Source organism: Scyliorhinus torazame, unplaced genomic scaffold (genome assembly GCF_047496885.1).
Source record: "Scyliorhinus torazame isolate Kashiwa2021f unplaced genomic scaffold, sScyTor2.1 scaffold_1582, whole genome shotgun sequence".
NCBI classification, from domain to species: Eukaryota; Metazoa; Chordata; class Chondrichthyes; order Carcharhiniformes; family Scyliorhinidae; genus Scyliorhinus; species Scyliorhinus torazame.
In genome coordinates this window covers 1-25,651 of record NW_027309309.1, presented here as the reverse complement: position 1 = coordinate 25,651, position 25,651 = coordinate 1, and the positions used below count along the sequence as shown (strand labels likewise).

Here is a 25,651-nt window from a genome sequence, read left to right as displayed (position 1 = left end):
TGGCTCACTCGCTTGCTCGCTCTCTCTCTCTCTCTGGCTCACTCGCGCGCTCTCTCTCTCTCTCGCGTGCGCTCTCTCTCTCTGGCTCACACACGCTCTCTCTGTCTCTGGCTCACTCGCTTGCTCTCTCTCTCTCTGGCTCACTCGCGCTCTCTCTCTCTCTCTGGCTCACTCGCGTGCTCTCTCTGTCTCTGGCTCACACACGCTCTCTCTGTCTTTCACAGGAAGCTCAGGTGTCGATGAAGTGTGTGATCCCTCAGAGGTACCATCGCCAGTTAATGGGTCTCCGAGGTTCTCGGGTGCAGCAGTTAAGCCGCGAGCATGCTGTCGAGATCAAATTCCCGGACCGGGCTTCCAGTGGCTCAGGTAGGGCCAAAGGATGAGGTCCATTCTGCCCCTCTCAAGCATGTTGTACAGGAACAGGAGGAGGCCATTCATCCCCTCTCGAGCCAGTCAGACAGGAACAGGAGGAGGCCATTCAGCCCCTCTCGAGCCAGTCAGACTGGAACAGGAGAAGGCCATTCAGCCTCTCTCGAGCCAGTCAGACAGGAACAGGAGGAGGCCATTCAGCCCCTCTCGAGCCAGTTAGACAGGAACAGGAGGAGCCCATTCAGCCCCTCTTGAGCCAGTTAGACAGGAACAGGAGGAGGCCATTCAACCCCTCTCAAGACTGTTACAGATGGAATGTAAGTGACATTTATTGGGGTTTCAGCTCCGAGGTTAATCCTTGAAGGCCTCGGTGACAGTTAATCTGTTTCTGATCCAATGCAGCCTCCGCAGAACTCCCGATTCCAGAGGGAACAGATCCTGGAAAAGAAAAGGAAGATTGGAAATGTGACACAATTATTCTGACCGGGCGGGAAGAGAATTGTAAGACAGTTGAAGCAATTCTAAAGGTAGGAGAGTTTCAAAGTGTCGGGAAGGTCCGACTATAGTTTAGCAGAACGATTGTGGGGAAAGACAGTGTGGTCTAACCGAGGAATTTGTAGACCAGAACTGTGCACGGTGCTCCGAGTGTGGTCTAACCGAGGGATTCGGAGACCAGAACTGTGCACGGTGCTCAGAGTGTGGTCTAACCGAGGGATTCGAAGACCAGAACTGTGCACGGTGCTTCGAGTGTGGTCTAACCGAGGGATTCGGAGACCAGAACTGTGCACGGTGCTCCGAGTGTGGTCTAACCGAGGGATACGGAGACCAGAACTGTGCGCGGTGCTCCGAGTGTGGTCTAACCGAGGGATTCGGAGACCAGAACTGTGCGCGGTGCTCCGAGTGTGTTCTAACCAAGGGATTCGGAGACCAGAACTGTGCACGGTGCTCCGAGTGTGGTCTAACCGAGGGATTCGGAGACCAGAACTGTGCACGGTGCTCCGAATGTGGTCTAACCAAGGGATTCGGAGACCAGAACTGTGCACGGTGCTCCCAGTGTGGTCTAACCAAGGGTTATGGAGAACAGAATTGTGCACGGTGCTCCCAGTGTGGTCTAACCAAGGGATTCGGAGACCAGAACTGTGCGCGGTGCTCCGAGTGTGGTCCAACCGAGGGATACGGAGACCAGAACTGTGCACAGTGCTCCCAGTGTGGTGTAACCGAGGGATTCAGAGACCAGAACTGTGCACAGTGCTCCCAGTGTGGTCTAACCGAGGGATACAGAGACCAGAACTGTGCACGGTGCTCCCATTGTGGTCTAACCGAAGGATACGGAGACCAGAACTGTGCACAGTGCTCCAGGTGTGGTCTAACCGAGGGATACGGAGACCAGAACTGTGCACGGTGCTCCCAGTGTGGTCTAACCAAGGGATTCGGAGACCAGAACTGTGCGCGGTGCTCCGAGTGTGGTCTAACCAAGGGATTCGGAGACCAGAACTGTGCGCAGTGCTCCGAGTGTGGTCTAACCAAGGGATACGGAGACCAGAACTGTGCACGTTGCTCCCAGTGTGGTCTAACCTAGGGATTCTGAGACCAGAAATATGCACAGTGCTCCCAGTGTGGTCCAACTGAAGGATATGGAGACCAGAACTGTGCGCGGTGCTCCCAGTGTGGTCTAACCGAGGGATTCGGAGACGGGAATTGTGCGCAGTGCTCCCAGTGTGATCTAACAGAGGGATTCGGAGACGGGAATTGTGCACAGTGCTCCCAGTGTGATCTAACCGAGGGATATAGAGACCAGAACTGTGCACAGTGCTCCCAGTGTGGTCTAACCGAGGGAGTCGGAGACCAGAACTGTGCACGCTGCTCCCAGTATGGTCTAACTGAGGGATATGGAGACCAAAACCGTGCGCAGTGCTCCTAGTGTGGTTTAACCGAGGGATTCGGAGACCAGAACTGTGCACAGTGCTCCCAGTGTGGTCTAACCAAGGGATTCGGAGACCAGAACTGTGCACAGTGCCCAGAGAGTGGTCTAATCGAGGGATTCGGAGACGAGAACTGTGCGCAGTGCTCCCAGTGTGGTCTACCCAAGGATATGGAGACCAGAACTGTGCACGGTGCTCCCAGTGTGGTCTAACCGAGGGATTCGGAGACCGGAACCATGCACAGTGCTCCCAGTGTTGTCTAACCGAGGGATTCGGAGACGGGAATTGTGCACAGTGCTCCCAGTGTGGTCTAACCGAGGGATATAGAGACCAGAACTGTGCACGGTGCTCCCAGTGTGGTCTAACCGAAGGATATGGGGACCAGAACTGTGCACGGTGCTCCGAGTGTGGTCTAACCGAAGGATATGTAGACCAGAACTGTGCACGGTGCTCCCAGTGTGGTCTAACCGAGGGATATGGAGACCAGAACTGTGCACAGTGCTCCCAGTGTGGTCTAACCGAGGGATACGGAGACGGAAATTGTGCACAGTGCTCCTAGTGTGGTCTAACCGAGGGATTCGTAGACCAGAACTGCATGCACTGCTCCCAGTGTGGTCTCACCGAGGGATTCGGAGACCAGAACAGTACGCACTGCTCCCAGTGTGGTCTAACCGAGGGAATCGGAGACCAGATCTGTGCGCACTGCTCCCAATGTGGTCTAACCGAGGGATATGGAGACCAGAACTGTGCGCAGTGCTCCCAGTGTGGTCTAACCGAGGGACTCGGAAACCAGAACTGTACGCACTGCTCCCAGTGTGGTCTAACTGAGGGATTCGGAGACCAGAACTGTGCGCACTGCTCCCAGTGTGGTCTAACCGAGGGATATGGAGACCAGAACTGTGCGCAGTGCTCCCAGTGTGGTCTTACCGAGGGATTCGGAGACCAGAACTGTGCGCAGTGCTCCCAGTGTGGTCTAACCGAGGGATTCGGAGACCAGAACAGTGCGCAGTGCTCCCAGTGTGGTCTAACTGAGGGATTCGGAGACCAGAACTGTGCGCACTGCTCCCAGTGTGGTCTAACCGAGGGATATGGAGACCAGAACTGTGCCCAGTGCTCCCAGTGTGGTCTAACTGAGGGATTCGGAGACCAGAACTGTGCATCGTGCTCCCAGTCTGGTCTAAGCGAGGGATTCGTTGACCAGAACTGTGCACAGTGCTCCCAGTGTGGTCTAACCGAGGGATATGGAGACCAGAACTGTGCACGGTGCTCCCAGTGTGGTCTAACCGAGGGATATGGAGACCAGAACTGTGCACGGTGCTCCCAGTGTGGTCTCACCGAGGGATATGGAGGCCAGAACTGTGCACGGTGCTCCCAGTGTGGTTTCACCGAAGGATATGGGGACGGGAATTGTGCACTGTGCTCCCAGTGTGGTTTAACCGAGGGATTCGGAGACCAGAACTGTGCACGGTGCTCCGAGTGTGGTCTAACCGAGGGATACGGAGACCAGAACTGTGCACGGTGCTCCGAGTGTGGTCTAACCGAGGGATTCGGAGACCAGAACTGTGCGCGGTGCTCCGAGTGTGTTCTAACCAAGGGATTCGGAGACCAGAACTGTGCACGGTGCTCCGAGTGTGGTCTAACCGAGGGATATGGAGACCAGAACTGTGCGCGGTGCTCCGAGTGTGGTCTAACCGAGGGATTCGGAGACCAGAACTGTGCGCGGTGCTCCGAGTGTGTTCTAACCAAGGGATTCGGAGACCAGAACTGTGAACGGTGCTCCGAGTGTGTTCTAACCAAGGGATTCGGAGACCAGAACTGTGAACGGTGCTCCGAGTGTGGTCTAACCGAGGGATTCGGAGACCAGAACTGTGCACGGTGATCCGAGTGTGGTCTAAACGAGGGATACGGAGACCAGTACTGTGCGCGGTGCTCCCAGTGTGGTCTAACCGAGGGATTCGGAGACCGGAACCGTGCACAGTGCTCCCAGTGTTGTCGAACCGAGGGATTCGGAGACGGGAGTTGTGCACAGTGCTCCCAGTGTGGTCTAACCATGGGATTCGGAGACCAGAACTGTGCACTCTGCTCCCAGTGTGGTCTAACCGAGGGATTCGGAGACCGGAACTGTGCACAGTGCTCCCAGTGTGGTCTAACCATGGGATTCGGAGACAGGAACTGTGCACAGTGCTCCGAGTGTGGTCTAACCGAGGGATTCGGAGACCAGAACTGTACGCACTGCTCCCAGTGTGGTCTAACCGAGGGATTCGGAGACCAGAACAGTACGCACTGCTCCCAGTGTGGTCTAACCGAGGGATTCGGAGAGCAGAACTGTGCCACTGCTCCCAGTGTGGTCTAACCGAGGGATATGGAGACCAGAACTGTGCGCAGTGCTCCCAGTGTGGTCTAACCGAGGGATATGGAGACCAGAACTGTGCACGGTGCTCCCAGTGTGGTCTAACCGACGGATATGGAGGCCAGAATGTGCACGGTGCTCCCAGTGTGGTCTCACCGAAGGATATGGGGACGGGAATTGTGCACTGTGCTCCCAGTGTGGCCTAACCGAGGGATTCGGAGACCAGAACTGTGCACGGTGCTCCGAGTGTGGTCTAACCGAGGGATTCGGAGACCAGAACTGTGCGCGGTGCTCCGAGTGTGTTCTAACCGAGGGATTCGGAGACCAGAACTGTGCACGGTGCTCCCAGTGTGGTCTAACCGAGGGATTCGGAGACCAGAACAGTACGCACTGCTCCCAGTGTGGTCTAACCGAGGGATTCGGAGACCAGAACTGTGCCACTGCTCCCAGTGTGGTCTAACCGAGGGATATGGAGACCAGAACTGTGCGCAGTGCTCCCAGTGTGGTCTAACCGAGGGAAATGGAGACCAGAACTGTGCGCAGTGCTCCCAGTGTGGTCTAACCGAGGGATTCGGAGACCAGAACTGTGCGCAGTGCTCCCAGTGTGGTCTAACCGAGGGATTTGGAGACCAGAACTGTGCGCACTGCTCCCAGTGTGGTCTAATCGAGGGATATGGAGACCAGAACTGTGCGCAGTGCTCCCAGTGTGGTCTAACTGAGGGATTCGGAGACCAGAACTGTGCATCGTGCTCCCAATGTGGTCTAAGCGAGGGATTCGGAGACCAGAACTGTGCGTGTTGCTCCCAGTGTGGTCTAACCGAGGGATATGGACACCAGAACTCTGCACAGTGCTCCCAGTGTGGTCTAACCGAGGGATATGGAGATCAGAACTGTGCACGGTGCTTCCAGTGTGGTCTAACCGAGGGATATGGAGACCAGAACTGTGCACGGTGCTCCCAGTGTAGTCTAACCGACGGATATGGAGGCCAGAATGTGCACGGTGCTCCCAGTGTGGTCTCACTGAAGGATATGGGGACGGGAATTGTGCACTGTGCTCCCAGTGTGGCCTAACCGAGGGATTCGGAGACCAGAACTGTGCACAGTGCTCCGAGTGTGGTCTAACCGAGGGATTCGGAGACCAGAACTGTGCGCGGTGCTCCGAGTGTGTTCTAACCAAGGGATTCGGAGACCAGAACTGTGCACGGTGCTCCGAGTGTGGTCTAACCGAGGGATTCGGAGACGGGAATTGTGCACAGTGCTCCCAATGTGGTCTAACCATGGGATTCGGAGACCAGAACTGTGCACTCTGCTCCCAGTGTGGTCTAACCGAGGGATTCGGAGACCGGAACTGTGCACAGTGCTCCCAGTGTGGTCTAACCATGGGATTCGGAGACCGGAACTGTGCACAGTGCTCCCAGTGTGGTCTAACCATGGGATTCGGTGACAGGAACTGTGCACAGTGCTCCGAGTGTGGTCTAACCAAGGGATTCGGAGACCAAACTGTGCGCAGTGCTCCGAGTGTGGTCTAACCGAGGGATTCAGAGACCAGAATTGTGCACCGTGCTCCCAGTGTGGTCTAACCGAGGGATACGGAGACCAGAACTATGCACAGTGCTCCCAGTGTGGTCTAACCGAGGGATTCAGAGACCAGAACTGTGCACTGTGCACAGTGCTCCCAGTGTGGTCTAACCAAGGGATACGGAGATCAGAACTGTGCACAGTGCTCCCAGTGTGGTCTAACCGAGGGATTCAGAGACCAGAACTGTGCGCGGTGCTCCCAGTGTGGTCTAACCTAGGGATTCGGAGACCAGAACAATGCACAGTGCTCCCAGTGTGGTCTAACCGAAGGATATGGAGACCAGAACTGTGCACGGTGCTCCGAATGTGGTCTAACCGAGGGATACGGAGAGCAGAACTGTGCACAGTGCTCCCAGATTGGTCTAACCGAGGGATACTGAGACGGGACCTTTGCACGGTCCTCCGGGTGTGGTTTAACCGAGGGATTCGGAGACCAGAACTGTGCACAGTGCTCCCAGTGTGGTCTAACCGAGGGATTTGGAGACCAGAACTGTGCACGCTGTTCCCAGTGTGGTCTAACCGAGGGATTTGGAGACCAGAACTGTGCACAGTGCTCCCAGTGTAGTCTAACCGAGGGATATGGAGACCAAAACTGTGCACAGTGCTCCCAGTGTGGTCTAACCGAGGGATATGGAGACCGAAACAGTGCGCAGTGCTCCTAGTGTGGTCTAACCGAGGGATTCGGAGACGGGAACTGTGCACGGTCCTCCAAGTGTGGTTTACCCGAGGGATTCGGAGACCAGAACTTTGCACAGTGGTCCCAGCGTGGTCTAACCGAGGGATATATTGACCAGAACAGTGCACGGTGCTCCCAGTGTAGTCTAACCGAGGGATTCGGAGACCTGAACTGTGCACAGTGCTCCCTGCGTGGTCTAACCGAGGGATATGGAGACCAGAACTGTGCACGGTGCTCCCAGTGTGGTCTAACCGAGGGATATGGACACCAGAACTGTGCACGGTGCTCCCAGTGTGGTCTAACCGAGGGATATGGACACCAGAATTGTGCACGGTGCTCCCAGTGTGGTCTAACCGAAGGATATGGAGATGGAAACTGTGCACAGTGCTCCGAGTGCGGTCAAAACGAGGGATTCGGAGACCAGAACTGTGCGCAGTGCTCCCAGTGTGGTCTAACCCAAGGATATGGAGACCAGAACTGTGCACGGTGCTCCCAGTGTTGTCTAACCGAGGGATTCGGAGACGGGAGTTGTGCACAGTGCTCCTAGTGTGGTCTAACCATGGGATTCGGAGACCAGAACTGTGCACTCTGCTCCCAGTGTGGTCTAACCGAGGGATTCGGAGACCGGAACTGTGCACAGTGCTCCCAGTGTGGTCTAACCATGGGATTCGGAGACCGGAACTGTGCACAGTGCTCCCAGTGTGGTCTAACCATGGGATTCGGAGACAGGAACTGCACAGTGCTCCGAGTGTGGTCTTAACGAGGGATTCGGAGACCAGAACTGTGCGCAGCGCTCCCAGTGTGGTCTAACCGAGGGATTCGGAGACCAGAACTGTACGCACTGCTCCCAGTGTGGTCTAACCGAGGGATTCGGAGACCAGAACAGTACGCACTGCTCCCAGTGTGGTCTAACCGAGGGATTCGGAGACCAGAACTGTACGCACTGCTCCCAGTGTGGTCTAACCGAGGGATTCGGAGACCAGAACTGTGCGCACGGCTCCCAGTGTGGTCTAACCGAGGGATATGGAGACCAGAACTGTGCGCAGTGCTCCCAGTGTGGTCTAACCGAGGGATTCGGAGACCAGAACTGTGCGCAGTGCTCCCAGTGTGGTCTAACCGAGGGATTCGGAGACCAGAACTGTGCGCACTGCTCCCAGTGTGGTCTAACCGCGGGATATGGACACCAGAACTGTGCACAGTGCTCCCAGTGTGGTCTAACCGAGGGATATGGAGACCAGAACTGTGCACGGTGCTTCCAGTGTGGTCTAACCGAGGGATATGGAGACCAGAACTGTGCACGGTGCTCCCAGTGTGGTCTAACCGAGGGATTTGGAGACCAGAACTGTGCACAGTGCTCCCAGTGTAGTCTAACCGAGGGATATGGAGACCAAAACTGTGCACAGTGCTCCCAGTGTGGTCTAACCGAGGGATATGGAGACCGAAACAGTGCGCAGTGCTCCTAGTGTGGTCTAACCGAGGGATTTGGAGACGGGAACTGTGCACGGTCCTCCGAGTGTGGTTTACCCGAGGGATTCGGAGACCAGAACTTTGCACAGTGGTCCCAGCGTGGTCTAACCGAGGGATATATTGACCAGAACAGTGCACGGTGCTCCCAGTGTAGTCTAACCGAGGGATTCGGAGACCTGAACTGTGCACAGTGCTCCCTGCGTGGTCTAACCGAGGGATATGGAGACCAGAACTGTGCACGGTGCTCCCAGTGTGGTCTAACCGAGGGATATGGACACCAGAACTGTGCACGGTGCTCCCAGTGTGGTCTAACCGAGGGATATGGACACCAGAATTGTGCACGGTGCTCCCAGTGTGGTCTAACCGAAGGATATGGAGATGGAAACTGTGCACAGTGCTCCGAGTGCGGTCTAAACGAGGGATTCGGAGACCAGAACTGTGCGCAGTGCTCCCAGTGTGGTCTAACCCAAGGATATGGAGACCAGAACTGTGCACGGTGCTCCCAGTGTTGTCTAACCGAGGGATTCGGAGACGGGAGTTGTGCACAGTGCTCCTAGTGTGGTCTAACCATGGGATTCGGAGACCAGAACTGTGCACTCTGCTCCCAGTGTGGTCTAACCGAGGGATTCGGAGACCGGAACTGTGCACAGTGCTCCCAGTGTGGTCTAACCATGGGATTCGGAGACCGGAACTGTGCACAGTGCTCCCAGTGTGGTCTAACCATGGGATTCGGAGACAGGAACTGCACAGTGCTCCGAGTGTGGTCTTAACGAGGGATTCGGAGACCAGAACTGTGCGCAGCGCTCCCAGTGTGGTCTAACCGAGGGATTCGGAGACCAGAACTGTACGCACTGCTCCCAGTGTGGTCTAACCGAGGGATTCGGAGACCAGAACAGTACGCACTGCTCCCAGTGTGGTCTAACCGAGGGATTCGGAGACCAGAACTGTACGCACTGCTCCCAGTGTGGTCTAACCGAGGGATTCGGAGACCAGAACTGTGCGCACTGCTCCCAGTGTGGTCTAACCGAGGGATATGGAGACCAGAACTGTGCGCAGTGCTCCCAGTGTGGTCTAACCGAGGGATTCGGAGACCAGAACTGTGCGCAGTGCTCCCAGTGTGGTCTAACCGAGGGATTCGGAGACCAGAACTGTGCGCACTGCTCCCAGTGTGGTCTAACCGCGGGATATGGACACCAGAACTGTGCACAGTGCTCCCAGTGTGGTCTAACCGAGGGATATGGAGACCAGAACTGTGCACGGTGCTTCCAGTGTGGTCTAACCGAGGGATATGGAGACCAGAACTGTGCACGGTGCTCCCAGTGTGGTCTAACCGAGGGATATGGAGGGCAGAACTGTGCACGGTGCTCCCAGTGTGGCCTAACCGAGGGATTCGGAGACCAGAACTGTGCACAGTGCTCCGAGTGTGTTCTAACCAAGGGATTCGGAGACCAGAACTGTGCACGGTGCTCCGAGTGTGGTCTAACCGAGGGATTCGGAGACCAGAACTGTGCACAGTGCCCGAGTGTGGTCTAACCGAGGGATACGGAGACCAGAACTGTGCGCGGTGCTCCGAGTGTGGTCTAACCGAGGGATTCGGAGACCAGAACTGTGCGCGGTGCTCCGAGTGTGTTCTAACCAAGGGATTCGGAGACCAGAACTGTGCACGGTGCTCCGAGTGTGGTCTAAACGAGGGATACGGAGACCAGAACTGTGCGCGGTGCTCCCAGTGTGGTCTAACAGAGGGATTCGGAGACCAGAACTGTGCACGCTGTTCCCAGTGTGGTCTAACCGAGGGATTTGGAGACCAGAACTGTGCACAGTGCCCAGCGAGTGGTCTAACCGAGGGATTCGGAGACCAGAATTGTGCACAGTGCTCCCAGTGTGGTCTAACCGAGGGATATGGAGACCAGAACTGTGCACAGTGCCCAGAGAGTGGTCTAACCGAGGGATATGGAGACCGAAACATTGCGCAGTGCTCCTAGTGTGGTCTAACCGAGGGATTCGGAGACGGGAACTGTGCACGGTCCTCCGAGTGTGGTTTACCCGAGGGATTCGGAGACCAGAACTTTGCACAGTGCTCCCAGCGTGGTCTTACCGAGGGATATATTGACCAGAACTGTGCACGGTGCTCCCAGTGTAGTCTAACCGAGGGATTCGGAGACCTGAACTGTGCACAGTGCTCCCAGCGTGGTCTAACCGAGGGATATGGAGACCAGAACTGTGCACGGTGCTCCCAGTGTGGTCTAACCGAGGGATATGGACACCAGAACTGTGCACGGTGCTCCCAGTGTGGTCTAACCGAGGGTTTTGGACACCAGAATTGTGCACGGTGCTCCCAGTGTGGTCTAACCGAAGGATATGGAGATGGAAACTGTGCACAGTGCTCCGAGTGTGGTCTAAACGAGGGATTCGGAGACCAGAACTGTGCGCAGTGCTCCCAGTGTGGTCTAACCCAAGGATATGGAGACCAGAACTGTGCACGCTGCTCCCAGTGTTGCCTAACCGAGGGATTCGGAGACTGGAGTTGTGCACAGTGCTCCCAGTGTGGTCTAACCATGGGATTCGGAGACCAGAACTGTGCACTCTGCTCCCAGTGTGGTCTAACCGAGGGATTCGGAGACCGGAACTGTGCACAGTGCTCCCAGTGTGGTCTAACCATGGGATTCGGAGACCGGAACTGTGCACAGTGCTCCCAGTGTGGTCTAACCATGGGATTCGGAGACAGGAACTGTGCACAGTGCTCCGAGTGTGGTCTAACCGAGGGATTCGGAGACCAGAACAGTACGCACTGCTCCCAGTGTGGTCTAACCGAGGGATTCGGAGACCAGAACTGTACGCACTGCTCCCAGTGTGGTCTAACCGAGGGATTCGGAGACCAGAACTGTACGCACTGCTCCCAGTGTGGTCTAACCGAGGGATTCGGAGACCAGAACTGTGCGCACTGCTCCCAGTGTGGTCTAACCGAGGGATTCAGAGACTAGAACTGTGCGCACTGCTCCCAGTGTGGTCTAACCGCGGGATATGGACACCAGAACTGTGCACAGTGCTCCCAGTGTGGTCTAACCGAGGGATATGGAGACCAGAACTGTGCACGGTGCTTCCAGTGTGGTCTAACCGAGGGATATGGAGACCAGAACTGTGCACGGTGCTCCCAGTGTGGTCTAACCGAGGGATATGGAGGCCAGAACTGTGCACGGTGCTCCCAGTGTGGCCTAACCGAGGGATTCGGAGACCAGAACTGTGCACAGTGCTCCGAGTGTGTTCTAACCAAGGGATTCGGAGACCAGAACTGTGCACGGTGCTCCGAGTGTGGTCTAACCAAGGGATTCGGAGACCAGAACTGTGCACAGTGCTCCGTGTGTGGTCTAACCGAGGGATACGGAGACCAGAACTGTGCGCGGTGCTCCGAGTGTGTTCTAACCAAGGGATTCGGAGACCAGAACTGTGCACGGTGCTCCGAGTGTGGTCTAACCGAGGGATTCGGAGACCAGAACTGTGCACGGTGCTCCGAGTGTGGTCTAAACGAGGGATACGGAGACCGGAACTGTGCACAGTGCTCCCAGTGTGGTCTAACCATGGGATTTGGAGACCGGAACTGTGCACAGTGCTCCCAGTGTGGTCTAACCGAGGGATTCGGAGACCGGAACTGTGCACAGTGCTCCCAGTGTGGTCTAACCATGGGATTTGGAGACCGGAACTGTGCACAGTGCTCCCAGTGTGGTCTAACCATGGGATTCGGAGACAGGAACTGTGCACAGTGCTCCGAGTGTGGTCTTAACGAGGGATTCGGAGACCACAACTGTGCGCAGCGCTCCCAGTGTGGTCTAACCAAGGGATTCGGAGACCAGAACTGTGCGCAGTGCTCCGAGTGTGGTCTAACCGAGGGATTCAGAGACCAGAATTGTGCACTGTGCACAGTGCTCCCGGTGTGGTCTAACCGAGGGATACGGAGACCAGAACTATGCACAGTGCTCCCAGTGTGTTCTAACCGAGGGATTCAGAGACCAGAATTGTGCACTGTGCACAGTGCTCCCAGTGTGGTCTAACCAAGGGATACGGAGACCAGAACTGTGCACGGTGCTCCCAGTGTGGTCTAACCGAGGGATTCAGAGACCAGAATTGTGCACTGTGTACAGTGCTCCAAATGTGGTCTAACCAAGGGATTCTGAGACCAGAACTGTGCGCGGTGCTCCCAGTGTGGTCTAACCGAAGGATATGGAGACCAGACCAGTGCACGGTGCTCCGAATATGGTCTAACCGAGGGATGCGGAGAACAGAACTGTGCACAGTGCTCCGAGTGTGGTCCAACCGAAGGATATGGAGACCAGAACTGTGCACAGTGCTCCCAGTGTGGTCTAACCGAGGGATACGGAGAGCAGAACTGTGCACAGTGCTCCCAGATTGGTCTAACCGAGGGATACTGAGACGGGACCTTTGCACGGTCCTCCGAGTGTGGTTTAACCGAGCGATTCGGAGACCAAAACTGTGCACAGTGCTCCCAGTGTGGTCTAACCGAGGGATTCGGAGACCAGAACTGTGCACGCTGTTCCCAGTGTGGTCTAACCGAGAGATTTGGAGACCAGAACTGTGCACAGTGCCCAGAGAGTGGTCTAACCGAGGGATTCGGAGACCAGAATTGTGCACAGTGCTCCCAGAGTAGTCTAACCGAGGGATATGGAGACCAAAACTGTGCACAGTGCTCCCAGTGTGGTCTAACCGAGGGATTTGGAGACCAGAACTGTGCACAGTGCTCCCAGAGTGGTCTAACTGAGGGATATGGAGACCGAAACAGTGCGCAGTGCTCCTAGTGTGGTCTAACCGAGGGATTCGGAGACCAGAACTTTGCACAGTGCTCCCAAGGTGGTCTAACCGAGGGATATATTGACCAGAACTGTGCACGGTGCTCCCAGTGTGGTCTAACCGAGGGATATGGACACCAGAATTGTGCACGGTGCTCCCAGTGTGGTCTAACCGAAGGATATGGAGACGGAAACTGTGCACCGTGCTCCGAGTGTGGTCTAAACGAGGGATTCGGAGACCAGAACTGTGCGCAGTGCTCCCAGTGTGGTCTAACCCAAGGATATGGAGACCAGAACTGTGCACGGTGCTCCCAGTGTGGTCTAACCGTGGGATTCGAAGACCGGAACTGTGCGCAGTGCTCCCAGTGTGGTCTAACCGAGGGATTCGGAGACCGAAACGGTGCACAGTGCTGCCAGTGTTGCCTAACCGAGGGATTCGGAGACGGGAATTGTGCACAGTGCTCCCAGTGTGGTCTAACCAAGGGATATGGAGGCCAGAACTGTGCACAGTGCTCCCAGTGTGGTCTAACCGAGGGATTCGGAGACCAGAACTGTGCACAGTGCTCCGAGTGTGGTCTAACCGAGGGATATGGAGACCAGAAATGTGCACAGTGCTCCCAGAGTGGTCTAACCGAGGGATTCGTGAACAGAACTGTGCACGCAGCTCCCAGTGTGGTCTAACCGAGGGATTCGGAGACCTGAACTGTGCACAGTGCTCCCAGTGTGGTCTAACCGCGGGATATATAGACCAGAACTGTGCACGGTGCTCCCAGTGTGGTCTAACCGAGGGAAATGGAGACCAGAACTGTGCACGGTGCTCCCAGTGTGGTCTAACCGAGGGATATGGACATCAGAATTGTGCACGGTGCTCCCAGTGTGGTCTAAGCGAAGGCTATGGAGATGGAAACTGTGCACAGTGCTCCGAGTGTGGTCTAAACGAGGGATTCGGAGACCAGAACTGTGCGCAGTGCTCCCAGTGTGGTCTAACCCAAGGAAATGAAGACCTGAACTGTGCAGGGTGCTCCCAGTGTGGTCTAACCGAGGGATTCGGAGACCGGAACGGTGAACAGTGCTCCTAGTGTGGTCTAACCGAGGGATTCGGAGACGGGAACTGTGCACGGTCCTGCGAGTGTGGTTTAACCGAAGGATTCGGAGACCAGAACTGTGCACAGTGCTCCCAGTGTGGTCTAACCAAGGGATTCGAAGACCAGAACTGTGCACAGTGCTCCCAGTGTGGTCTAACCGAGGGATACAGAGACCAGAACTGTGCACGGTGCTCCGAGTGTGGTCCAACCGAAGGATATGGAGACCAGAACTGTGCACGGTGCTCCCAGTGTGGTCTAACCGAGGGATTCGGAGACCAGAACTGTGCACAGTGCTCCAAGTGTGGCCCAACCGAAGGATATGGAGACCAGAACTGTGCACAGTGCTCCGAGTGTGGTCCAACCGAAGGATATGGAGACCAGAACTGTGCACGGTGCTCCGGGTGTGGTCTAACCGAGGGATTCGGAGACCAGAACTGTGCACAGTGCTCCCAGTGTTGTCCAACCGAAGGATATGGAGACCAGAACTTTGTACAGTGCTCCGAGTGTGGTCCAACCGAAGGATATGCAGACCAGAACAGTGCACAGTGCTCCCAGTGTGGTCTAACCGAGGGATATGGAGACCTGAACTGTGCGCAGTGCTCCCAGTGTGGTCTAACTGAGGGATTCGGAGACGAGAACTGTGCACGGTGCTCCCAGTGTGGTCTAACCAAGGGATAGGGAGAACAGAATTGTGCACGGTGCTCCCAGTGTAGTCTAACCAAGGTATTCGGAGACCAGAACTGTGCGCGGTGCTCCCAGTGTGGCCTAACCAAGGGATTCGGAGACCAGAACTGTGCACGGTGCTCCCAGTGTGGTCTAACCGAGGGATTCAGAGACCAGAATTGTGCACTGTGCACAGTGCTCCCGGTGTGGTCTAACCGAGGGATACGGAGACCAGAACTATGCACAGTGCTCCCAGTGTGGTCTAACCGAGGGATTCAGAGACCAGAATTGTGCTCAGTGCTCCCAGTGTGGTCTAACCGAGGGATACGGAGACCTGAACTGTGCGCAGTGCTCCCAGTGTGGTCTTACTGAGGGATTCGGAGACGAGAACTGTGCACGGTGCTCCCAGTGTGGTCTAACCAAGGGATAGGGAGAACAGAATTGTGCACGGTGCTCCCAGTGTGGTCTAACCAAGGGATTCTGAGACCAGAACTGTGCGCGGTCCTCCGGGTGTGGTCGAACCGAGGGATTCGGAGACCAGAACTGTGCGCACTGCTCCCAGTGTGGTCTAACCGCGGGATATGGACACCAGAACTGTGCACAGTGCTCCCAGTGTGGTCTAACCGAGGGATATGGAGACCAGAACTGTGCACGGTGCTTCCAGTGTGGTCTAACCGAGGGATATGGAGACCAGAACTGTGCACGGTGCTCCCAGTGTGGTCTAACCGAGGGATATGGAGGCCAGAACTGTGCACGGTGCTCCCAGTGTGGTCTAACCGAGGGATTCAGAGACCAGAATTGTGCACTGTGCACAGTGCTCCCAGTGTGGGCTAACCGAGGGATACGGAGACCAGAACTATGCACAGTGCTCCCAGTGTGGTCTAACCGAGGGATTCAGAGACCAGAATTGTGCACAGTGCTCCCAGTGTGGTCTAACCTAGGGATTCTGAGACCAGAACTGTGCACAGTGCTCCCAGTGTGGTCTAACCGAGGGATACGGAGACCAGAACTATGCACAGTGCTCCCAGTGTGGTCTAACCGAGGGATTCAGAGACCAGAATTGTGCACAGTGCTCCCAGTGTGGTCTAACCAAGGGATTCTGAGACCAGAACTGTGCACAGTGCTCCCAGTGTGGTCTAACCGAGGGATTCGGAGACCAGAACTGTGCACGCTGCTCCCAGTGTGGTCTAACCGAGGGATTCGGAGACCAGAACTGTGCACAGTGCCCAGAGAGTGGTCTAACCGAGGGATTCGGAGACCAGAATTGTGCACAGTGCTCCCAGTGTGGTCTAACCGAGGGATATGGAGACCAAAACTGTGCACAGTGCTCCCAGTGTGGTCTAACCGAGGGATTCGGCGACCAGAACTGTGCACAGTGCTCCCAGAGTGGTCTAACTGAGGGATATGGAGACCGAAACAGTGCGCAGTGCTCCTAGTGTGGTCTAACCGAGGGATTCGGAGACGGGAACTGTGCACGGTCCTCCGAGTGTGGTTTACCCGAGGGATTCGGAGACCAGAACTTTGCACAGTGCTCCCAGCGTGGTCTAACCGAGGGATATATTGACCAGAACTGTGCACTGTGCTCCCAGTGTAGTCTAACCGAGGGATTCGGAGACCTGAACTGTGCACCGTGCTCCCAGTGTGGTCTAACCGAGGGATATGGAGACCAGAACTGTGCACGGTGCTCCCAGTGTGGTCTAACCGAGGGATATGGAGACCAGAACTGTGCACGGCGCTCCCAGTGTGGTCTAACCGAGGGATTCGGCGACCAGAACTGTGCACAGTGCTCCCAGAGTGGTCTAACTGAGGGATATGGAGACCGAAACAGTGCGCAGTGCTCCTAGTGTGGTCTAACCGAGGGATTCGGAGACGGGAACTGTGCACGGTCCTCCGAGTGTGGTTTACCCGAGCGATTCGGAGACCAGAACTTTGCACAGTGCTCCCAGCGTGGTCTAACCGAGGGATATATTGACCAGAACTGTGCACTGTGCTCCCAGTGTAGTCTAACCGAGGGATTCGGAGACCTGAACTGTGCACCGTGCTCCCAGTGTGGTCTAACCGAGGGATATGGAGACCAGAACTGTGCACGGTGCTCACAGTGTGGTCTAACCGAGGGATATGGAGACCAGAACTGTGCACGGTGCTCCCAGTGTGGTCTAACAGAGGGATATGGACACCAGAACTGTGCACGGTGCTCCCAATGTGGTCTAACCGTGGGATTCGAAGACCGGAACTGTGCGCAGTGCTCCCAGTGTGGTCTAACCGAGGGATTCGGAGACCGGAACGGTGCACAGTGCTCCCAGTGTTGCCTAACCGAGGGATTCGGAGACGGGAATTGTGCACAGTGCTCGCAGTGTGGTCTAACCGAGGGATATGGAGGCCAGAACTGTGCACAGTGCTCCCAGTGTGGTCTAACCGAGGGATTCGGAGACCAGAACTGTGCACAGTGCTCCGAGTGTGGTCTAACCGAGGGATATGGAGACCAGAAATGTGCACAGTGCTCCAGAGTGGTCTAACCGAGGGATTCGTGAACAGAACTGTGCACGCAGCTCCCAGTGTGGTCGAACCGAGGGATTCGGAGACCTGAACTGTGCACAGTGCTCCCAGTGTGGTCTAACCGAGGGATATATAGACCAGAACTGTGCATGGTGCTCCCAGTGTGGTCTAACCGAGGGATATGGAGACCAGAACTGTGCGCAGCGCTCCCAGTGTGGTCTAACTGAGGGATTCGGAGACCAGAACTGTGCGCAGTGCTCCGAGTGTGGTCTAACCAAGGGATTCGGAGACCAGAACTGTGCACGGTGCTCCCAGTGTGGTCTAACCAAGGGATAGGGAGAACAGAATTGTGCACGGTGCTCCCAGTGTGGTCTAACCAAGGGATTCGGAGACCAGAACTGTGCGCGGTCCTCCGGGTGTGGTCTAACCAAGGTATTCGGAGACCAGAACTGTGCGCGGTGCTCCCAGTGTGGCCTAACCAAGGGATTCGGAGACCAGAACTGTGCACGGTGCTCCCAGTGTGGTCTAACCGAGGGATTCAGAGACCAGAATTGTGCACTGTGCACAGTGCTCCCGGTGTGGTCTAACCGAGGGATACGGAGACCAGAACTATGCACAGTGCTCCCAGTGTGGTCTAACCAAGGGATTCTGAGACCAGAACTGTGCGCGGTGCTCCCAGTTTGGTCACACCTAGGGATTCGGAGACCAGAATTGTGCACAGTGCTCCCAGTGTCGTCTAACCGAGGGATATGGAGACCAAAACTGTGCACAGTGCTCCCAGTGTGGTCTAACCGAGGGATTCGGCGACCAGAACTGTGCACAGTGCTCCCAGAGTGGTCTAACTGAGGGATATGGAGACCGAAACAGTGCGCAGTGCTCCTAGTGTGGTCTAACCGAGGGATTCGGAGACGGGAACTGTGCACGGTCCTCCGAGTGTGGTTTACCCGAGGGATTCGGAGACCTGAACTTTGCACAGTGCTCCCAGCGTGGTCTCACCGAGGGATATATTGACCAGAACTGTGCACGGTGCTCCCAGTGTAGTCTAACCGAGGGATTCGGAGACCTGAACTGTGCACAGTGCTCCGAGTGTGGTCTAACCGAGGTATATGGAGACGGAAACGGTGCACGGTGCTCCCAGTGTGGTCTAACCGAGGGATATGGACACCAGAACTGTGCACGGTGCTCCCAGTGTGGTCTACCCGAGGGATTCAGAGACCGGAACGGTGCACAGTGCTCCCAGTGTTGCCTAACCGAGGGATTCGGAGACGGGAATTGTGCACAGTGCTCCCAGTGTGGTCTAACCGAGGGATATGGAGGCCAGAACTGTGCAAAGTGCTCCCAGTGTGGTCTAACCGAGGGATTCGGAGACCAGAACTGTGCACAGTTCTCCGAGTGTGGTCTAACCGAGGGATATGGAGACCAGAAATGTGCACAGTGCTCCCAGAGTGGTCTAACCGAGGGATTCGTGAACAGAACTGTGCACGCAGCACCCAGTGTGGTCTAACCGAGGGATTAGGAGACCTGAACTGTGCACGGTGCTCCCAGTGTGGTCTAACCGAGGGATATGGACACCAGAACTGTGCACGGTGCTCCCAGTGTGGTCTAACCGAGGGATATGGACACCAGAATTGTGCACGGTGCTCCCAGTGTGGTCTAACCGAAGGATATGGAGACGTAAACTGTGCACAGTGCTCCAGTGTGGTCTAACCCAAGGATATGAAGACCAGAACTGTGCGCAGTGCTCCCAGTGTGGTCTAACCCAAGGATATGAAGACCAGAACTGTGCAGGGTGCTCCCAGAGTGGTCTAACCGAGGGATTCGGAGACCGGAACGGTACACAGTGCTCCTAGTGTGGTCTAACCGAGGGATTTGGAGACGGGAACGGTGCACGGTGCTCCGAGTATGGTCCAACCGAAGGATATGGAGACCAGAACTGTGCACGGTGCTCCCAGTGTGGTCTAACCGAGGGACTCGGAGACCAGAACTGTGCACAGTGCTCCAAGTGTGGTCCAACCGAAGGATATGGAGACCAGAACTGTGCACAGTGCTCCGAGTGTGGTCCAACCGAAGGATATGGAGACCAGAACTGTGCACGGTGCTCCGGGTGTGGTCTAAACGAGGGATTCGGAGACCAGAACTGTGCACAGTGCTCCCAGTGTGGTCCAACCGAAGGATATGGAGACCAGAACTTTGCACAGTGCTCCGAGTGTGGTCCAACCGAAGGATATGGATACCAGAACTGTGCACAGTGCTCCTAGTGTGGTCTAACCGAGGGATTCGGAGACCAGAACTGTGCACAGTGCCCAGAGAGTGGTCTAACCGAGGTATTCGGAGACCAGAACTGTGCACGGTGCTCCCAGTGTGGTCTAACCAAGGAATAGGGAGAACAGAATTGTGCACGGTGCTCCCAGTGTGGTCTAACCAAGGGATTCGGAGACCAGAACTGTGCGCGGTCCTCCGAGTGTGGTCTAACCAAGGTATTCGGAGACCAGAACTGTGCGCGGTGCTCCCAGTGTGGCCTAACCAAGGATTTGGAGACCAGAACTGTGCACGGTGCTCCCAGTGTGGTCTAACCGAGGGATTCAGAGACCAGAATTGTGCACTGTGCACAGTGCTCCCGGTGTGGTCTAACCGAGGGATACGGAGACCAGAACTATGCACCGTGCTCCCAGTGTGGTCTAACCAAGGGATTCAGAGACCAGAATTGTGCACTGTGCACAGTGCTCCCAGTGTGGTCTAACCAAGGGATACGGAGACCAGAACTGTGCACAGTGCTCCCAGTGTGGTCTAACCGAGGGATTCAGAGACCAGAATTTTGCACTGTGCACAGTGCTCCCGGTGTGGTCTAACCGAGGGATACGGAGACCAGAACTATGCACAGTGCTCCAAATGTGGTCTAACCAAGGGATATGGGAGACCAGAACTGTGCGCAGTGCTCCCAGTGTGGTCTAACCGAGGGATACGGAGACCAAAACTATGCGCGGTGCTCCCAGTATGGTCTAACGGAGGGATTCGGAGACCAGAACTGTGTACAGTGCTAAGAGTGTGGTCTAACCGAGGGATTCCTTGACCAGAACTGTGCACAGTGCTCCGAGTGTGGTCTAACCGAGGGATATGGAGACCAGAACTGTGCACGGTGCTCCCAGTGTGGTCTAACCGAAGGATATGGAAACGTAAACTGTGCACAGTGCTCCGAGTGTGGTCTAACCGAGGGATATGGAGGCCGGAACTGTGCACAGTGCTCTCAGTGTGGTCTAACCGAGGGATACGGAGACCGGAACTGTGCGCAGTGCTCCCAGTGTTGTCTAACCGAGGGATACGGAGACCGGAACTGTGCACAGTGCTCCCGGTGTGGTCTAACCGAGGGATTCGGAGACCAGAACTGTGCGCAGTGCTCCCGGTGTGGTCTAACCGAGGGATACGAGACCAGAACAGTGCACAGTGCTCCCAGTGTGGTCTAACCGAGGGATATGGAGACCAGAACTGTGCGCAGTGCTCCCAGTGTGGTCTAACCGAGGGATATGGAGACCAGAACTGTGCGCAGTGCTCCCAGTGTGGTCTAACCGAGGGATTCGGAGACCAGAACTGTGCACAATGCTAAGAGTGTGGTCTAACCGAGGGATTCGTTGACCAGAACTGTGCACAGTGCTCCGAGTGTGGTCTAACCAAGGGATATGGAGACCACAACTGTGCACGGTGCTCCCAGTGTGGTCTACCCGAGGGATATGGAGACGGAAACTGTGCACAGTGCTACCAGTGTGGTCTAACCGCGGGATACGGAGACCGGAATTGTGCGCAGTGCTCCCAGTATGGTCTAACGGAGGGATTCGGAGACCAGAACTGTGTACAGTGCTAAGAGTGTGGTCTAACCGAGGGATTCCTTGACCAGAACTGTGCACAGTGCTCCGAGTGTGGTCTAACCGAGGGATATGGAGACCAGAACTGTGCACGGTGCTCCCAGTGTGGTCTAACCGAAGGATATGGAGACGGAAACTGTGCACAGTGCTCCGAGTGTGGTCTAACCGAGGGATATGGAGGCCGGAACTGTGCACAGTGCTCCCAGTGTGGTCTAACTGAGGGATTCGGAGACCAGAACTGTGCGCACTGCTCCAGTGTGGTCTAACCGAGGGATATGGAGACCCGAACTGTGCGCAGTGCTCCCAGTGTGGTCTATCCGAGGGATTCGGAGACCAGAACTGTGCACAGTGCTCCCAGTGTGGTCTAACCGAGGAATACGGAGACAGAACTGTGCATAGTGCTCCGAGTGTGGTCTAACAGAGGGATATGGAGACCAGAACTGTGCACGGTGCTCCCAGTGTGGTCCTAACCGAGGGATATGGAGACCAGAACTGTGCACGGTGCTCCCAGTGTGGTCTAACCGAGGGATTCGGAGACCAGAACTGTGCAAAGTGCTCCGAGTGTGGTCTAACAGAGGGATATGGAAACCAGAACTGTGCGCAGTGCTCCCAGTTTGGTCTAACCGAGGGATATGGAGACCGAAACCGTGCGCAGTGCTCCTTATGTGGTCTAACCGAGGGATTCGGAGACGGGAACTGTGCACGGTGCTCCGAGTGTGATCTAACCGAGGGATTCGGAGACCAGAACTGTGCGTGGTGCTCCCAGTGTGGTCTAACCGAGGGATTCCGAGACCAGAACTGTGCACAGTGCTCCAAGTGTGGTCCAACCGAAGGATATGGAGACCAGAACTGTGCACAATGCTCCGAGTGTGGTCCAACCGAAAGATATGGAGACCAGAACTGTGCACGGTGCTCCGGGTGTGGTCTAACCGAGGGATTCGGAGACCAGAACTGTGTACAGTGCTCCCAGTGTGGTCTAGCCAAAGGATATGGAGACCAGAACTGTGCATAGTGCTCCGAGTGCTGTGCACGGGGCTCCCAGTGTGGTCTAACCGAGGGTAACGGAGAGCAGGGCAGTGCACGGTGCTCCCAGTGTGGTCTAACCGAAGGATATGGAGACCAGAACTGTGCACAGTGCTCCCAGTGTGGTCTAACCGAGGGATACGGAGACGGGAACTGTGCGCGGTGCTCCCAGTGTGGTCTAACCGAGGGATATGGAGACCAGAACTGTGCACAGTGCTCCCAGTGTGGTATAACCGAGGGATATGGAGACCGGAACTGTGCAAAGCGCTCCCACTGTGGTCTAACCGAGGGATACGGAGACCGAACTCTGCGCAGTGCTCCCAGTGTGGTCTAACCGAGGGATAAGGAGACCAGAACTGTGCGCAGTGCTCCCAGTGTGGTCTAACCGAGGGATACGAGACCAGAACAGTGCTCAGTGCACCCAGTGTGGTCTAACCGAGGGATATGGAGACCTGAACTGTGTGCAGTGCTCCCAGTGTGGTCTAACCGAAGGATATGGAGACCAGAACTGTGCGCAGTGCTCCCAGTGTGGTCTAACTGAGGGATTCGGAGACCAGAACTGTGCGCACTACTCCCAGTGTGGTCTAACCGAGGGATATGGAGACCAGAACTGTGCGCAGTGCTCCCAGTGTGGTCTAATCGAGGGACTCGGAGACCAGAACTGTGCACAGTGCTCCCAGTGTGGTCTAACCGAGGGATACGGAGACCAGAACTGTGCATAGTGCTCCGAGTGTGGTCTAACAGAGGGATATGGAGACCAGAACTGTGCACGGTGCTCCCAGTGTGGTCTAACCGAGGGATATGGAGACCAGAACTGTGCACGGTGCTCCCAGTGTGGTCTTACCGAGGGATTCGGAGACCAGAACTGTGCAAAGTGCTCCGAGTGTGGTCTAACAGAGGGATATGGAAACCAGAACTCTGCTCAGTGCTCCCAGTTTGGTCTAACCGAGGGATATGGAGACCGAAACCGTGCGCAGTGCTCCTTATGTGGTCTAACCGAGGGATTCGGAGACGGGAACTGTGCACGGTGCTCCGAGTGTGATCTAACCGAGGGATTCGGAGACCAGAACTGTGCGTGGTACTCCCAGTGTGGTCTAACCGAGGGATTCCGAGACCAGAACTGTGCACAGTGCTCCCAGTGTGGTCTAACCGAGGGTAACGGAGAGCAGAACTGTGCATAGTGCTCCGAGTGCTGTCTAACCGAGGGTAACGGTGACCAGGGCAGTGCACGGTGCTCCCAGTGTGGTCTAACCGAAGGATATGGAGACCAGAACTGTGCACAGTGCTCCCAGTGTGGTCTAACCGAGGGATACGGAGACGGGAACTGTGCGCGGTGCTCCCAGTGTGGTCTAACCGAGGGATATGGAGACCGGAACTGTGCACAGCGCTCCCACTGTGGTCTAACCGAGGGATACGGAGACCGAACTGTGCGCAGTGCTCCCAGTGTGGTCTAACCGAGGGATAAGGAGACCAGAACTGTGCGCAGTGCTCCCTGTGTGGTCTAACCGAGGGATACGAGACCAGAACAGTGCTCAGTGCACCCAGTGTGGTCTAACCGAGGGATATGGAGACCTGAACTGTGTGCAGTGCTCCCAGTGTGGTCTAACCGAGGGATATGGAGACCAGAACTGTGCGCAGTGCTCCCAGTGTGGTCTAACTGAGGGATTCGGAGACCAGAACTGTGCGCACTACTCCCAGTGTGGTCTAACCGAGGGATATGGAGACCAGAACTGTTCGCAGTGCTCCCAGTGTGGTCTAACCGAGGGACTCGGAGACCAGAACTGTGCACAGTGCTCCCAGTGTGGTCTAACCGAGGGATACGGAGACCAGAACTGTGTACAGTGCTAAGAGTGTGGTCTAACCGAGGGATTCGTTGACCAGAACTGTGCACAGTGCTCCGAGTGTGGTCTAACCGAGGGATATGGAGACCAGAACTGTGCACGGTGCTCCCAGTGTTGTCTAACCGAAGGATATGGAGACGGAAACTGTGCACAGTGCTGCAGTGTGGGCTAACCGAGAGATACGGAGACCGGAACTGTGCACAGTGCTCCCAGTGTGGTCTAACCGAGGGATTCGGAGACGGGAACTGTGCGCAGTGCTCCCAGTATGGTCTAACCGAGAGATATAGAGAGCAGAACTGTGCACAGTGCTCCCAGTGTGGTCTAACCGAGGGATTCGGAGACGGGAACTGTGCACAGTGCTCCCAGTGTGGTCTTACCGAGGGATTCGGAGACCAGAACTGTGCACAGTGCTCCGAGTGTGGTCTAACCGAGGAATACAGACCAGAACTGTGCGCGGTGTTCCGAGTGTGATCTAACCGAGGGATACGGAGACCGACATGATGCTCCGGGTGTGGTCTAACTGAGGGATATGGAGACCGAAACTGTACACGGTCCTCCGAGCGTGGTCTAATTCAGAATTCACCTAACAATCATGTCTTTTCGGACTTATGGGAGGAAACCGGAGCACCCGGAAGAAACCCACGCAGATACGGGGAGAAAGTGCAGACTCCACACACAGACCACACGGAGACCGAAATCGTGCATGGTGCTCCGAGTGTGGTCTAACCGAGGGTTACAGAGACCGGAACCATGAACGGTGCTCCGAGTGTGGTCTAACCGAGGGATACAGAGACCGGAACTGTGCACATTGCTCAGAGTCTGGTCTAACTGAGGGTTATGAATGTCAGATCTGATAATTGCTTGGGGATCTGTGCTGTACTGTGATTGGGGTTAGGGGAGGGAAGGGTCCAGGCGGCTGTGTGAGGGGTTGGGCAGCAGGGTGAGGGGTTGGGCAGCAGGGTGAGGGGTTGGGCAGCAGGGGGAGGGGTTGGGCAGCAGTGTGAGTGGTTGGGCAGCAGGGTGAGTGGTTGGGCAGCAGGGTGAGGGGTTGGGCAGCAGGGTGAGGGGTGTCCAATATCTCCATTTGAAATCTCTCTTGAATATTCTATCTTAGAAGCTGGTCCCAGTGACGGTGGAGGTTGATGTCCCCCTACCCCATTCATCGGTTTATCATCGGACAGCGAGGATCCAATATTCGAAAGATGATGGAGGATTATAATGTAAGATAGCCTCCTCGCTTCCTCTCTCTCGGCCCGTCTCTCTCTCTAGCCCCGTCTCTCTCTCTCTAGCCCCGTCTCTCTCTCTAGCCCCGTCTCTCTCTCTCTAGCCCCCGTCTCTCTCTCTCTAGCCCCGTCTCTCTCTCTCTAGCCCCGTTTCTCTCTCTAGCCCTGTCTCTCTCTCTCTAGCCCCGTCTCTCTCTCTAGCCCCGTCTCTCTCTCTCTAGCCCCGTCTCTCTCTCTCTAGCCCCGTCTCTCTCTCTCTAGCCCCGTCTCTCTCTCTCTAGCCCCGTTTCTCTCTCTAGCCC

The 25,651-nt window shown here is 56.0% G+C and overlaps 1 protein-coding gene across 1 annotated transcript; it reads left to right on the top strand.

Moving 5' to 3' along the window:
* Nucleotides 1–224: 224 nt before the first annotated feature.
* LOC140407548 (vigilin-like) lies at nucleotides 225–25,345 on the top strand (the record flags this gene model as incomplete). Its single annotated transcript, XM_072494945.1, has 3 exons — nucleotides 225–366; nucleotides 772–896; nucleotides 25,241–25,345. Coding segments are annotated over 3 exons (372 nt in total), but the record flags the coding sequence as incomplete, so codon positions are not given.
* Between the last annotated feature and the right edge of the window lie 306 nt (nucleotides 25,346–25,651).